The sequence below is a fragment of the Acipenser ruthenus genome, chromosome 6 (assembly GCF_902713425.1).
Source record: "Acipenser ruthenus chromosome 6, fAciRut3.2 maternal haplotype, whole genome shotgun sequence".
Lineage (NCBI taxonomy): Eukaryota > Metazoa > Chordata > Actinopteri > Acipenseriformes > Acipenseridae > Acipenser > Acipenser ruthenus.
Genome location: NC_081194.1, coordinates 36,988,304 through 37,004,826, shown reverse-complemented (window position 1 = coordinate 37,004,826; position 16,523 = coordinate 36,988,304). Strand labels below are relative to the sequence as shown.

At 39.7% G+C, this 16,523-nt stretch overlaps 1 protein-coding gene across 6 annotated transcripts in view; it reads right to left on the bottom strand.

Moving 5' to 3' along the window:
- khk (ketohexokinase) overlaps positions 1–16,523 on the bottom strand; it is an 84,958-nt gene that overhangs the window by 50,453 nt on the left and 17,982 nt on the right. For 3 of the 6 annotated variants that reach the window (XM_034017753.3, XM_059025357.1, XM_034017755.2), the window contains exon 3: positions 9,629–9,763. The exons of the other annotated variants lie outside the window; for them this stretch is intronic. In XM_034017753.3, the coding sequence (XP_033873644.1) occupies positions 9,629–9,763 (135 nt within the window). The remainder of the gene's footprint in view (positions 1–9,628; positions 9,764–16,523) is intronic. 6 annotated transcript variants of the gene reach the window in all.

Here is a 16,523-nt window from a genome sequence, read left to right as displayed (position 1 = left end):
TAGAAGAGACTTGACAGTTGATGGTTTTAACCATCTCCTAATGAAATACACTCTTCCTGCAAGTGTATAGATTTGCTTCCCAGAATGCCAAGAGTATGCTGTGGAGAGAAGTGATATTTCCCTGTAGACCAAAAAGCATCGGTCCTGGAGACAAAGTAACAAAGTGACGTTTTTTTCCCCCCCAAAAGCAAGAAACTGCCCTCCATAGACGTCTGAAGATGTATACAGTGTGAATGTACCTCATCTATGACTACTTAATACAGATGCACAAGAAAACTACATTGAGCAGGTCCTGATGGAGAACAGACCTCCTTCTGAAAGGATAAAAATATCAATTGGAATTACATACGTTTAACTGTACGTCTGCTGTGAATGCAGATTCTTATCTTACACCCGTGCTGACATTCGTCAAAGACCTGACCTTAGTGTCAAATGTATACTTATAAGTGAACACTTACACCATGGAGTATGGCTGGTATATACTAGTTGGCAGCGGTCCAGATAAGCTGCGTAGCTGCTGTTTTTACGCATTAAAAAAGCTAAAATACACACTCAAATTTAAATTTAATGCTTAAAAATACGCATAGCAATTTTGTTGCACAGCTTGTCTGCCTCCCCTAAAACGTTCACTAACAACAACAACAACATCTCCCAGAATACAATGTCTTCAGTTACTAGGAAACTGTACACAAGAAAACCCAACCCAACAAACATTATCCAATCTCTGGCTAGCCCTATTGTCTTTGCAGCCAAGCGCAGTAAGGATAAGAACAATTTGAAGCTACACTGGCTGAAGCTACAAATCCAACTGGAACCATCGTCCGGCAACCAATAAAAAAAGGTGCCTACAATATTAAACACGCTGTTTTATAACTTATTAATGAATGTCCTTATCTTATTTATCTGATAGCTTGATATTGAAGTTTTAACATGTTCACTGAGTTTAAGAATTGAATGTTAAAATATAAGTAGCTGTGACGGAAATATAATGAGTTCTGGTTGTAAATCTCCCTCTTGACTTGTGAGGGTACTAAGTAGCTAAAGGGAAAGGCTTTGGACAGGTTGGCCTGACAGTTCATTCCCTGGGTCGGGAAGTCAGTCAGCCTGGAAAAAGGCAAGTCTCCCGTGCAGGAATGTATTGACCTGGAAGGTAAACGAGGTAGCAGCTGCAGGCAATAGAGTCAGCTGCAATCGTTTACCAAGCGGTCATGCATAATCGCATAAAAGGGGCCGGAGAATTGTAAATCTTTTCCTTCGTTTTTGGTTTCATAATAGACCCGGAAGGGCCTGTGCACTATGCATAAAGAGTATCATGAATGTTTGTTTTTTTTGTCTTGTCTATAATTGTTACTTGTGTGTATAGACGGCCAACACATTCCGGAGCTGTCACGAAGAGCCAGCACTGAACCCGGAACAGCACTGCACTATTTGTCACTCTTTAAACTGTATCACCCACCACGAGCACTACAGCACGCACCCAGGACTGGTGACCGTGGTTGTATATTGTGGGAGATACTGTGTTTATTGTTTAGGGCTGCAATCCCTGTTACTGTCCTCCATGTTTTACGCATCGCTGTGTATAACCAGAGTTTATTACCAGACCTGGATTATAACAAAAATAAAACAGCTATTTTTCATACCGGTTAACAAACCTGATTGTTTATTCCTGCACTGCATCACCTCTGCACCTGTACATAATCAGCAACCACAGTAGTATAATTAATTGGCAGAGTCAGTGTGATACCTCGAAAAAAATGCACTGAGCCGATAAAGAACCTTGTAGAACACATGGGTAGTTGTACAGTAGTTCAAAGTAATAGTTTAAATATCAACCTGTACACGCCAGTTTGTCTTGGGAGTAACTTTAAATCAATAAGACAGTTTAGCGAAATCACAGATGTTGGCGAAAGTTTGAGAGACGGGTTATTATTAGACAGATAGATTAGATATAGTATACAGATAGATATATAGACAGATTTAGATAGACATATATAGTATGAATTTTATATTTATTTATTAATATTGTTATTTAAATGTTTTTCATTGATTAATTATTTATTAATTTGACTGAGGCCAAATAAACGTTTTTCAAGGTAAGGATATATTGTGTAATTTAAATGGTTAAGTGGTAAAAAATATATAACTGTATAACTTGGGAACTGCAAATAATTAATTATTGTGTTAAGTGACGACAGTTAAAAGTAGTTAAATTTACCTTTGATAAATGTGTCTGTATTGTAATAGAATTATCACCAGTGTCAAGTTTATTTTATTTCCAGTACAGGAGGGGAGGTAGTTATTGCTCAATACGTAGACCCAGTGGTATAGCGGTTGGTCCTCAGGCAATCTCTAGCCTCCTCTCAGATGCTCTTGCAGTTCAGCTTTGTGAGCGTCCTTTTTGAATATTCAAAGGTTTTTGCTTGCTATAGAATTACCCCCCTACCCCCCAACAAAAAAAAGTTCTAAAACTTTCTGGTGTTGAAAATTGTTAACTGCATCTTGACAGCCAAAAAAATAAAGGTGCTTGGAACAGTAATTGTCTCTGAAGAGTCCTTTATCAAAATGCTAAAAACTCCACATATTTCCTAAAGAGCAACTTTGAAGGGTTACACTTATAACAACCATCCAAAAGCATTCCAAAAATGTTCAGGTTCAGGCTTTATTATTTAATATATAGATTTTTGGGGGGTATGAACTATATATAAAAAAATCTGCTTTGTTTATTATATGTATTTTGTAATTCCAAATTGTAATTTCCAAATACAAATGTATTTTGTACTGAAAATACATAATCCTGAGTATTTTGCCCAACCCTGCCTGTTGCCTGTGGATACGGTGCAATCCCTCTCCAGATAGGTGTTAATCCACTCTCAGATGGTGCAGCCAGAAATAACTTCAGTTAACAAATATAACCTGCTCCTTAAGAAGCTAAGGAATGTCCTCATGTGTTTAGATCTGGCTATTATTTCATTTAGCCGACGCCTTAACAAGGAGACTTATGGCTGGTGCAGAGCAAATATAAGTTTGGCTATTAAAGTCGAGATAATGAAATCCCTCCTAACCAGCATAAGTATAACTATATGCAATGATTTACCAAGATTGTATTATTATCCTTTGGTAGACACCTTACAAGATGATTTACAAATAACATAGCCCCCTGGGCCTCCAGACGGTCTCTCTGATTTGTATATATTTACTAGTGCCTTACTCACCTATTTGGTTGTGGTACCTGTTCAAGTATGGGTTCTTGCGGTTGCAAGAGGTGAACCCTTCTCATCCCAGCCTCAGCATACATGTATGCAGTCAATTTCCATCTGACCCCTTAGGTTTTACTGGTACTGGAACCATACTCACTTATTTGGGTCTGGTACCTGTTGAAATCTACGTTCACCATCCTTTTACATAAGAACATAAGAACGTTTACAAACGAGAGGAGGCCATTCGGCCCATCTTGGTCGTTTGGTTGTTAGTAGCTTATTGATCCCAGAATCTCATCAAGCAGCTTCTTGAAGGATCCCAGGGTGTCAGCTTCAACAACATTACTGGGGAGTTGGTTCCAGACCCTCACAATTCTCTGTGTAAAAAAGTGCCTCCTATTTTCTGTTCTGAATGCCCCTTTATCTAATCTCCATTTGTGACCCCTGTGTCCTTGTTCCCTTTTTCAGGTCAAAAAAGTCCCCTGGGTTGACATTGTATATACCTTTTTGAATGCTTGAATCAGATCACCGCGTAGTCTTCTTTGAGGGTTTCCTATCCCCTGCATCAGTGATGCTACATGAATCGTCCCCTCAGGACCCTCAGGTATTTGTTGTTCGGGAGAGGGCGAAACCTACTCACATCGTCAGTCCCAAACTGTGTATACCATGCGGCATCCTCAGGGCAGGAGTCAGTGACGTCACCTGGACCGGCCCCTGAAGGCAGAGAGTGCCGCTGCTCGTCTGTGTTTACTGCGGTACCACCGTCAATGAGTTATAGATGTTACAGGTATCCATTCTTGGATTATGTGGTGCAGCACTGCTGACTTACCCCATTAGCCTCAACAGGCCTCCAGACTGCCTCATGGAAGGGGAAACCTTCAAGGCTTGCCTATCTATTGCATCAATAATGCTTAGGAAATTGCACAACCGCACTGTGCTTTGCGTGTCATCCTTGCACAGTGGCCATGTTAACCCTTTGCGGTCCATATTCGGACTGGGTCCGACATCATTATAGCAACGCAATAAACGGGTGTTTAGTCGTTTTTTCTCCGTAAAAAGCCGAGAAAACCATTCAATTGCCGAGTGGTAGCGACAGGAGCCGAGACAAGTCTGGGAAAAAAAAAAAAAAAAAAAAAAAAAAAAGGCGTATTTCATGAATAGTCATACATGGTATCAGGTATCAGATAATGGGCGTCCATAATAAACAAGCTGGCTAAGTGCGTCAGCGCACTGAGACTATCATGGACATTTGCAGAGCTTTTTTCAGATGTTATAGTAATAAAATAATGACTTGGATCGCATTATTGAGGAGTTTGGTGATAAAACGAGTGATCTGGAGATGATCGATCGGTATGTACGACTATTATTATTATTATTATTTATTTCTTACACAGCTGAACGCTATAGCAAACAAAAGGCTGGGGAGGGGCTGGAGATGCCTAGTGTGTGTTTTGTTGATATGCAGGGCCATTTAAACCCGTTTGACTGTGAAAAAAAATACTTTTAAACAGCGCGTATAAAATTAACTGCGCGTGTGAAAATTAATTAGACCTGGCGTGCCTGACGCGCGATTAATAAATGGACCGCAAAGGGTTAATCTTGTCTTGCAGTTCAGATCCCTTGTGTTTTAAGGAGGATGACCATCTTTGTGTGGTTGTGCTGGAACCATGGAGCCCTTGCCTTCTGTGCTGGCAATCTATATTAACCCCTTAAACACAGGTTCCTGCTACAATTGAGCAGGGGGCAGCTACATAAAATAAGCATGACTAAAAAAGCAAGGGCACAAAAAATAAATGTGTGTGTGTATATCTATATTATATATATATATATATATATATATATATATATATATATATATATATATTTTTTTTTTTTTTAAACACAAAACAATGAAAAAACAAACAATAAACAAAAATCTAAGCATCTATACTAGCTCCGTACGCAAGCGCAATGCAGGAGAAATTTGGACAATGACTGGTTATGACGGGGGCTTTTGAAGTGACATGGGATTGGCACTGAAAAAGATTACAAAAAGGATCTCTGGGAAAGAGATCAGTTTGTTTCTCCTGACCAAGCAATGTAGAAATCGGTAGTTCAACTTGTGTGGAGTTCATCATACAGGGTAAGAAATACTGTTTTAAGAACTATGTAACATGTAATCAAGTCTGTATGATTCTTTTTGTATCACACCTGTTAAACATATATACATAGGACATTTTTTCTCTCTGTTCCGAAGAGAACAAAGATTCATGCAACTGATACATATGATTTTAATGAGCTTTGTGTGAATCCCTTCCCAGAAATTACATATAGATTGAAGTATTGAGAGAGGAAGTGGAGAAACGTACATTTGACAGAAATACAGATTAAAGTGGATGCTCATCAACAAAAAACGATTAATTTATATATGAGAGGAATTTGGAATCTCTGTACAAAAACACATACTGGGATTATCTGTTTAAGGGAGCTGTAACTTTGAGTTTGATTATTTTTGTAATAACCCTCATGATGTTTATATATCTTCGTCGGATGATTCACAAGTATTATGGTGAAATAATTCACATTCACACAAAAAATGTCTATCTTAAAGGAGTTGTTGATTATAGGAATTATTGACCGAATAAACCTAATGAAAGCAGGTATCCAACAATGGGTAAGATCTGGAATGAGCATCCAGAGAACCCAAGACAGGAACCTTTCGCAGGGACTAAATTAAAATTTTAGAACAATTCCTTACAAACCTCTACTTTTGATGACATTTATACTACAGTTCTCCCTCGCGATAAGGCTCTCAGTTATAAAGCATCTCAGATATAACACTCCTACAGCATGTCCCACAATTCCCTATACTAGTGAATCCTTCAATATTTCTACAGTAAATACAGTACCAGTGTTATTCAAACTGTAAACAACTTACCAGTCTAACTTCCGTTTCTGTCTCTTCCTTTTGATACAGTATCTGAACTGAAGAAAAGCTGCGCTGGCACTTTATAACACAGACATCTTATTCAGCATTACGAAACAAATGTTAGGCCTATTACGTGGTTATCTTTCCTGATGCATTTACTTTTTTGCTGCGAGAGGAGCTGCAGTTTTCTCCAGGAGACGAGACGTTTCAGTTTCTCTTCAGCCCTGCTCCGGCAGACGAACCTGGGGCGAGCCCATTCCGTCTTCCCCTCTCCCTTCTCGCACTTGAGTCTGCATGTCTGTCGCTTCGAACTGAACTCTGGACCAACATTTAGCCAGGCTATTTATAGTCTAAAAACTGCTACTTAAAATGATCCACGTGTGGGAATGTTACCTTTTTTTTTTTTCAAAAATATAGCATTGATTACATGGTGCTTGATGCATGGTTAATTCACAGAGTTACATTTTTGCTTCACTATATGTGCATTATAGAGAGGGAGTTACTGTATTTTGGTCAGATTTGTGTTGTTATGAGTCCAGCGGCGCCCCTCACTGCCTCCCCTGTTTATAACGCTCTTCGGTTATAACGCTCATATTGTGTGTCCCCCGAGACCCGCGTTATAGCGAGGGTGCACTGTATTTTTATATCTATCACTGTTGGGATTCACTGGAACCTAAACAAACTATTATTCTTTGATGCTATAATTGTAAGATACTCTTATTTATAAGATTAAGAGCATCTAAGGGAGGATTGTAGGAATTTTGTAATAGTTTATATATAAAACAACTATTTCTTTATAAAGTTATTTTCTACAGCAAACACACCGAGAAGCTGGGTGTGGTGTTTGAGCTTAGAAATGCAAATGGGACCTCTGCATGGGGAGGATGAATCTCACTGATAAAAGATTCACAATAATGTCTCTTTGTGCAGGTTTGGCTATGTTACTAGGAAAGTGCCACGTTGAACATAGAGGAAGCAAGGGTCATAAATGACGTCACTACAAGGGTGTGTGTTGAAAGTTATAGAACTGTATTGAATGTATTACTCCAGGCTCAGATTGATCTTGCTGTAGCCCAGAGAATGCATCTCTGTCCATTTTATAATTATTATTTTCTGAGCTATACAAATAAACATATATTTGACTTCAATAATATTGCTTATCGGTTTTATTTTCCCTACATACGAAAACATTCTTAAAAGTACAAACTTCTAATATATTCTTTACAAGAATAACTACATCTGAATGACTAATTATATTGAAATTATAATTAAAGCTCTCCTGCTGTCTGCTGGTACTGCAGTGTATCTTACAAATTTCCCCCCTTAACTTTCATGAACATTAAGCACCAGAATAGAAAGGAAACACGTGAAAGAAAGTCAACAGCATATATTTTGCTCTTTTTTTTTTTTTTTTAAGAAAGATCCTCAAACAACAATGTTACAATACTATAAAACAGTCAAGTCTTAGAAAACAGTGTGATCACATTGCTGAAGAGGGGTAACCACAAGAAACACATTAACAGTATGTAGTTCAATGGAACTGGTAGTAGTGGAAAACATTTAATAAAAAATTACATTTAACCATCCTCAGAAATAGGAAAAAAGCAAGTATGACAATTAGAACGATTCAGTAAACCCAGATGGCCACATTTAGGAACTGTCAGTAACATTAGAAAGTTTCTGTAATATAATTAACACCTTACAAAGTTGTTTTAAAACACCCTTTATATTGTAATGCACGTTTAATTCATTATCCAGTTCTTTTGATGATTGACACCTGAACTATTACCATAGCCCCATTCGTAAAATGACACCCGCTGGCACGGTATTTGGAATTTTGTTGTAAACTTTTGTTATAATGAAAAAGGACAGGGTCAAGTGAACTTATTTTTCAGGAACTACAATCACAGCGTGCTACCTGTATTTTTGCTGCAAACATAGCTATTATATACTTACCCATTCATCAGGTCAGTTCCCAATGGATGAAATAGTTGTTTCCAGATATTCTTTGTTCCCTTGCTCCTTATTCTGTTTTGCAATTAGTGGGAATCTTGGAACATTGAAAGCCTGCACCCTCCACACTGTAATGAAAGCCTGCACCCTCCACACTGTAATGAAAGCCTGCACCCTCCACACTGTAATGAAAGCCTGCACCCTGCACCCTGTAATGAAAGCCTGCACCCTCCACACTGTAATGAAAGCCTGCACCCTCCACACTGTAATGAAAGCCTGCACCCTCCACACTGTAATGAAAGCCTGCACCCTCCACACTGTAATGAAAGCCTGCACCCTGCACACTGTAATGAAAGCCTGCACCCTCCACACTGTAATGAAAGCCTGCACCCTCCACACTGTAATGAAAGCCTGCACCCTCCACACTGTAATGAAAGCCTGCACCCTCCACACTGTAATGAAAGCCTGCACCCTGCACACTGTAATGAAAGCCTGCACCCTGCACACTGTAATGAAAGCCTGCACCCTCCACACTGTAATGAAAGCCTGCACCCTGCGCACTGTAATGAAAGCCTGCACCCTGCGCACTGTAATGAAAGCCTGCACCCTGCACACTGTAATGAAAGCCTGCACCCTGCGCACTGTAATGAAAGCCTGCACCCTGCGCACTGTAATGAAAGCCTGCACCCTCCACACTGTAATGAAAGCCTGCACCCTCCACACTGTAATGAAAGCCTGCACCCTCCACACTGTAATGTTTGGCTGGTTTCGCTATGCTGCATCAACGAGTCTATATCTCAATGAATTGATCACAAATTTAATGAATGAATGCATAAAATACACATACTGTTTTTTTAAACAAATTTAGAGATCATTCTTTTTCTATTTTTGATTTATTTTTATTTCAATTATTATACATTATTAATTCTCATAGCCAAAGTTTTATTAATTATTTGTGGAAATATAATTTAACATTTTACATTGGAGTTGCATGCAGAATTTAAACCGTGCCACAGCAGAGATACCATTCCCTTCATACCTAGAATAATCTTTCAAGCTATCACACTGAAGGAACCTTTTTACACTGCATAAATTATATTAGGATTGGGACCTGAACACCACCTACTAGGTCACCAACAGTATCAAACTGTGCAAGAACTTATTAGCACACCACATTTTTCTCAGTTTTTCTGTGGATTCAACTAGGATAATAGAAATGCTTATCATAAGTCAATATGGTGTAGGAATACCAGAGACAGTGCTAACTCAACATAAGTCTGCAAGGAATTGTTCTGGAGGCATATATGACCATTCTTCAATGATTTTTGCTACCAAAATTATTTTAGATAGAAAAATTGCATTTGAAATCCAGTTTCAACATCCCTGGAGTGAAATATTAGACACTTTCCATTTCTGTATTTTGTCCTTCAGAGCTTTTTTTATATTTTAGAATATTATCAGTGCCGACAAACCCTATCATTTAAATACAGGACATCTCTGCAGTGGCACTGGGAATTAGACAAGATCAGATTCTCTGGTCAATAGAAGTGCAAACAGTGTGTGCTCTTACGTGTCAGAGAGGACCACCGTGCGAGAACCACTGCTGGTGCATACGATGCAGCAAGCACAGGGCGTAACCCCTTCACTCTGCCACGCCAATGCAGACACGTCCACACCACGCCTCATGAAATCATCCACTATGAAACTTTCAGAGAGAAAATGCAAAGCTTTTGGTTTTTAGGCTTAATAAAAAAGTAGCTGGGAAAATGGGGTAGTGGGGTTAAGTTTCGTAGTTAAAGTGCATGCCAATCGGTTTAAAAAAATAACTAGTTAGGAGTAAGGAAGAACTTTTGTGATATGTCCCCCTGGTGCTGGGATGAATGGAACACACAATACATTTACCCAAACTAAGGAAATCCCAAACTGCAGCACAGTATTTTGAAGAGCTATCAATGGGGGAGGGAGTCACTGACTCTGTCAGAACTGCCAGATATCATTACACAGAAAGGAACCCACACAACAAAACAGGCCTACATAACACATCCACTTCTAAACAAAGAATTCAAACTCTCTGAAAAATTTATATTGATTTCACATACAGTGATACAGGAAATGTTTGTGAGCAAGACATTTTCACAAATTTTGCATTTACTAAAAATTTGCAACATATGTGTCCTAAAATGAATAGTAAAATGAAAAGTGTTTGTTTTTTCTCACATGCTTGCTGTCTGTTGCCATGGTGCTGATGTCTCGCTGCTGATTGTACAGTAATGTAGTCGCTCCTTAGCTTTAACTTGCTTGCATACAATTGATCATGTGTCTTTGTTGGTTAAAGTTAAATAACTATCCAGGAACCCCTGACCCAAATGCAGAGGAAACACCATCTGAAGCACAGACAATTAAGTCTGCTAATGAAAACGTGATTCAGGCTGCCAAACAATCATGGAAAAGAGGCCAATATGATGTATATTACCTTTCAACATGTCCAACAATTAAAAAAAAAAAAAACTATATTTGGAAAACTTGAAGAAAGGTGAGGAGGTTGTGAGGTCTCACCAGATCCGCAGTCATTCTGTCATGCTTGGTGAATATGACAACTACAGTATATACAAAATTACTTGCTAAAACTAAGAGCAGTATGAAGCATAGTTAAAATCGACTTTTTTTTTTTTTTTTTTTTTTTTTTTTAATAATATCATAATTACTGTCATCCTAAAAGTGGTAGTTTGCTTTTATCTAGTACTCAAGAGTTTTAGAACAGTGCAGTATGTTAAATCTCTGATTTAATGTTTTATTTGTCTTGAAAAGGTTTATAATCTTAATACATTAGTGTTTAAGTTTACAATTTGTATCTACTACATTTGATTAGCTGTAAGTTTCTGCTGTTATTAAAGTACTGTATATGTAGTGTTCCGCATTTTTGTTTTTTATCTTTAATTTTACATATATTAAAATAGGGCAAAAAATCAGTATAAAAAAAGGAAAAAGTATTTAATTGAAACATCAGTAAAGATCGGGGGGGGGGAACAAATTCTCAGTCTACACACTTTACATATGGAATATGATGTGTAGCGGTTCTGGTTTCTGATTAGGTTTAATGTCTCTGGCATGTCTGATAAAAGCACAATCTGTGCAAGTCGAAGCCACATTTCCCAAGTCTTTGCGAACATTTGGGAAATCGCTGTGCTGATGGAAATAGTATCTACAGAAGGTATGAACATGACATCAGCACAAAACAAGCCAGGTTTATTCGCCTTGAAATCATAAAAATAAAATTGACAGAACTGGACCAAGCCACCGGGAGACGCGTCACAAATCACACTGGACACTTCCATCAATGCGTTCCATGTAAGTTTACCAACTAATGCATCACCATTTTCTGTCAAATATTTACGATTAAGATTGTCAGCGTTAGACAGTGTTTTAGCTGATGGACAGACAGTACTGTCGCACAAAGTCACCGATACATACCTGGCTATCCAGCAAAGCACAGCGCTCTGACAAACTCATTAACACATTCATTCTGTGCTTCCTTTTTATTAAAGCGGGTGTAAAAGCCACATAAATGGATTGCTTGTCTCTCTGTTCACTTTATTGTTTCAGTTTAATGTGTTGCTTATTTTTCAGTATGTTCTTTTATTGTCAGCGCAAACATGTACTTCAATGCAGCAGTATTTGCAGTGTTATGCATCCTCTGCCTCATCTGACCCACTTCTGCTATTTTTGCTTTTTGTACACTTCAAAACATTTGTTTTCTTTTGAATATTCATGAACTGATTTACCTTTTCTCCCCATTCCTCATCCACTAAAAATATTATAGTATTTCAATTTAGTTTTTGATCAAGCTAGTAGTTATTAATTAAAATTTAAAATCAGTAAAAACTGACGTCCAGTTTTTTTTTCAAATTTTTTGGTAAAATTTGAAATAAACCGGAAAGCGGAACACTATGTATATGATGTACCATGCCCTGCTATCTCAATATAAGAAATGCACATTTTATTACAGTATTAAATATTCCTATTAAAAACTGATAACCGTGTATAGTATTTTGTGCTGTACCGTAGCTACCTCTATACAGTATTTTGTAGCGTACTGCGGTTTAGTATATAGTATTTTCTCCTTTATTATGCCATTATGTATATGTATACATTTAGCTTACTGTACTACTTGTTTGAAATACAGTACTGTTAATTAATTATACAGCTTTTTGGCGAAATTCTAAAGCAGAATCAGTGTTTCAAATGCAGGCTTTATTCTAGATGGTTTTATTAAATGTTTCATGCATTGCTTGTGTATTAAGCCTGGGACAAACATGAGCAGTGTGTTATCGTGTGGAAAAAGTAGCATTTTGCCACGCATATCGCTCACCATTGATTTTTCTGAGACTGAACTCACATTGACGAAAACACACTGTAGTGGCAGAATTTTAGAAAGGCAAAATATCGCTAGACGAGTGATATTTTGCAGCCAAGACATTTTCCCATAGCAGCAAATCTAGCTCTAACCAATAGGCTGTGTGGTCCAATGGTTAAAAAAATGGGCTTGTAACCAGAAGGTCCCTGGTTCAAATCCCACCTTAGCTACTGACTCATTGTGTGACCCTGAGCAAGTCACTTAACCTCCTTGTGCTCCGTCTTTCGGCCATTGTTGGGTTCATGGACCTCACGGATGTCCATCAGGTAGTACTGTATTATAACAGGACGTGTCTCCTCATACAGAGTGTCTGAGTAATCCCAGAGTGCTTAAAACCGCAGCACCTGAGAAGTTGTACAGCAAAACACACATAGATTATACAAAATAAAACACAAAAATGGAACCACAGACACACATGTTTAAACACCTGCAAAATCTAACATATTTTATATACACATTTTTCAGTGTAGAACAGTTATGCAGATTTGCTACAATTTGTCATTTGTAAAAAGAGGTGTAGACAAAAGGCAGAATAGAAGAATCTGAGATTCACATACTGGTTGCAAAAAAAGTCACATTTTCTTCAAAGAAGGATAATCAAGGATAACACACTTCTTATGTGAGTGGTGTAATTTGGGTAGTTTTTCTCCACCCTTGACATCGCAGACCAATATGTCACTCTGTGAAACAAATAGGTACAATTCTTCTACTAATGGCAGAAGATCAATGTATCATTTAGATCTTCAAGTTCTATTAAAGGAGGCTGTGTGGTCCAGTAGTTAAAGAAATGGGCTTGTTACCAGGAGGTCCCGGTTCAAATCACACCTCAGCCACTGACTCATTGTGGGACCCTGAGCAAGTCACTTAACCTCCTTGTGCTCTGTCTTTCGGGTGAGACGTAGTTGTAAGTGACTCTACAGCTGATGCATAGTTCACACACCCTAGTCTCTGCAAGTCGCCTTGGATAAAGGCGTCTGCTAAATAAACAAATAATAAAAGAAATGGGTGGTTTGGGATTGTATGATATATGTCATATCTGGATGTCAGAGCAGGGTGACATAGCTGCTGCTCCGACCCGCAGCATAAAGCAGCTATGTACCCTGGTAACATTGTCATTTTCCTTTGAGAACTACGACCATGAACGCCACGACCCCGAAGTTAATCATTAATATTCCTATTTCAGGGAACCTAGGTTATGATAATAACCTAATCCCTTTCAAGTAGGGAATATTAACCATTACAAATGTGTGAAGGACATGGTATACAACACAGAGCTACAAAGCTAGCAAGCTCGCGTTGAGCTGAACAGTATTCCAACAAGCTGAAAAACATTTAGGTGAAGTCACTTCTAATGTTTTGACATGAGGGTGGACTGAGAAGCCGCCCTCAGTACTCTAGTGCCAAATCCAGGATTCTGTTTGTGACAGGGATGGCTGAGGTTGGTGATGTCACGCCAGAAGCAGGAACGGAACACACAGGTAGTAACTCGGGTGCAAAGCACATTGCGGTGCTATTTATATAATTCAAACAAAATAAATAAAAAGGCTGAACACAACACTTGCTCACAGAGCGAAAATTAAAAAAAAAAACAAAAGCTGATTGTAACAGGGGAGACCTGGACTGACCGTCTGACGTATGCACGATGCTGCAGGAGGAGAGCGGGTCCCCTGGAATCCGCCTGTCAGTCACGGCAATGACACAGAGAGGTGGGAAAGAGGGTGTGTGGGCTTTCCCTCTCTCTGAGTGGCTGGGGGGCGGGCTCATGGGGATTGCTCGGCCTATAAACGGATACTTTGTTGTTCCCTCAGGTCTGCCTTTTTAGATGAATGAGCCGGCGGAGGCGTTATGGTCAGAGCGGGGCTGGAAGAGAGCCGCCAAATAATTACAAATAAAATACAAAGAAAAGAATATTGTGTAGTGGGGAAATGAATGGGCAGACCCCAGGGTTTGTATAGGAAAGTGAGGGAACACTGGTGAGTGTAGGACGGAGTCCCGGGCCGTGAAGGTAGCGACGGTTGGGGAATCAGCTGCAAAGTGCAGCACCTTTATTTTGTAGATTTTGGTTAACAGTGTTTATTTTTGTTTTTCTTTGTGCCTTCTGTTTTTGTCTATTATTTAATGCACCTGAGTGTGCGCTAAATACCTTTACCATCGTTGGTAGCAACGGTATCACAGTGCCACCTTGTGGCTGTAAATAAATCGTGCACCCAAGTGGTGTCTAGAAACCCAGTTTTCTGTCTCCTGTGTCAGTGATTTTCCCCCACCCTTCCACACTGATGTAGGTGGTTGGCAATGAGCTCTGTGTGTTTGTGTACCTGTGCTGGAGGTACAAATGAGTTGATCGTCCAGGAAGTTGAGTACCCTTATGTCTCAACGGGGCCAGTATAGCCTCCATACACTTATGTTTGGAGCTAGAGAAAGGCCAAACGGCAGAACACAGAACTGTTATATTGCTTTTTGAAAAGTTACTTCCATGGCAACAGCCATTGCAAAGTCAGCATCTTGTACCGTCTCCAAGTCAGATACAGGTTTACCTGTGTGAGATCGAGGATTGGTCTGAGTCCGCCATCCCTTCTTGGCACCAGAAAATGCCTGGAAAAGAACCCCCCATTCTTGTTGGAGGTGTTTATTATGTAAATGTCCTACCTTCGCAGCAGAGCTGCTACCTCCTGAGTCACCTGAGCACGGCTTGTGGGTCTGTGACAATTGTTATTGTCACGCCCTGGAAGGGAGGAGGGCCCTGTTTTAACTGGAGCGAGTAACCAGTTTGAACAGCAGTGAGCACCCAGGGTTATGTGGTGCTAGTTTGTCTGAGGCGCAGCCTGCACCTGTTGCCTAGGCACAGGGTGATAGAAAGTACACCTGTCTCTGTGAAAAGCGGGTGCGCGATGCCACTGTGCTGTGGGCTGCTTTTCATGAGCCTCCTCAGAGGTGATAATAGGTAGCGCATCACACCCTTAGATCACATGCCCTTGCCTGCACATGGGCAGATGGGACGAGTGAGGAAGAGACCGATGGTACCAGTGCTGCTGAGCGCTCTTGTTGCAGTTCAGTAAGAATAACCGATGTCGCTTCCTGTGGAAGCGACATCGTGGGAGAAGTACAAGTGGACAAATACAACGCAGTTAGAAGCAGAAAGGAGGAATTACATCTTTAAATCGGGTTGCTTTAATCAGAAAACATTGCAGCTTAAAGCCTTACAACTGCGTGTATTTTTCTGATAAGCTGAAACTCAGAGCAGCTGATTCAAATTCCGTAGCGTTCTGAGACACGGGGGAGGGGTGGAGCCTGCAGCACAAACAAACAAAAGGCAGGCAGTCTTCCCAGCGACAGCGTGTGGAAGCTACATCGTGGAAGAAGTACGAGTGGACAAGTACAACGCAGTTAGAAGCAGTTGAAAGCAGGTTGACAGCTGCAAAAGCTAAACTAAACTTCTAAAAGATAAAAATTTAAATTTTTTTAAAAAAAAAAACAAAAAAAAACAACCATGGTCTTCAAGCCAGTAATCTGTGACAACTGCATGATGTGGGAAATCCGAGAAAACCCAACAGAGCTCAACCAAGTTTGTGTAAAGTGCCGCACCATCCAGGACTTGCTTCAACAATTAAGCCTGCTAGAAAAGGAGCTGGAGGAAATGAGACAGCAACAGGAGTTTGAGGAGCTGACACACCCACAATTCATGGACATCTGCACCCCTAGCAGACTGAAAGCCACCAGGGAGATGGAAGAGAGTCGAAACAGCTGGGTTCAGATAGGCAGAAGCAGGGAAAAAAAGAAACTTTGTCAAACACAACCACCAGAAATCCAGACATCCAACAAATTTGAGCCACTTCAACATTTAGATGACCAAAACCAACATCAAGAGAATGAAAGAAACAACATCCAGGACCCTATAAACACTGCTGGCCAGGCAGCAAAAAGAAGAGAGGTCATGATTGTTGGGGACTCCATATTGAGAAACACAGCAAGTTCAGTTCGCAGTTTGGACCCCCTTACTACATCAGTGTGCTGCCTTCCAGGAGCCTCTGTCAAGCACATCACTGACAATGTG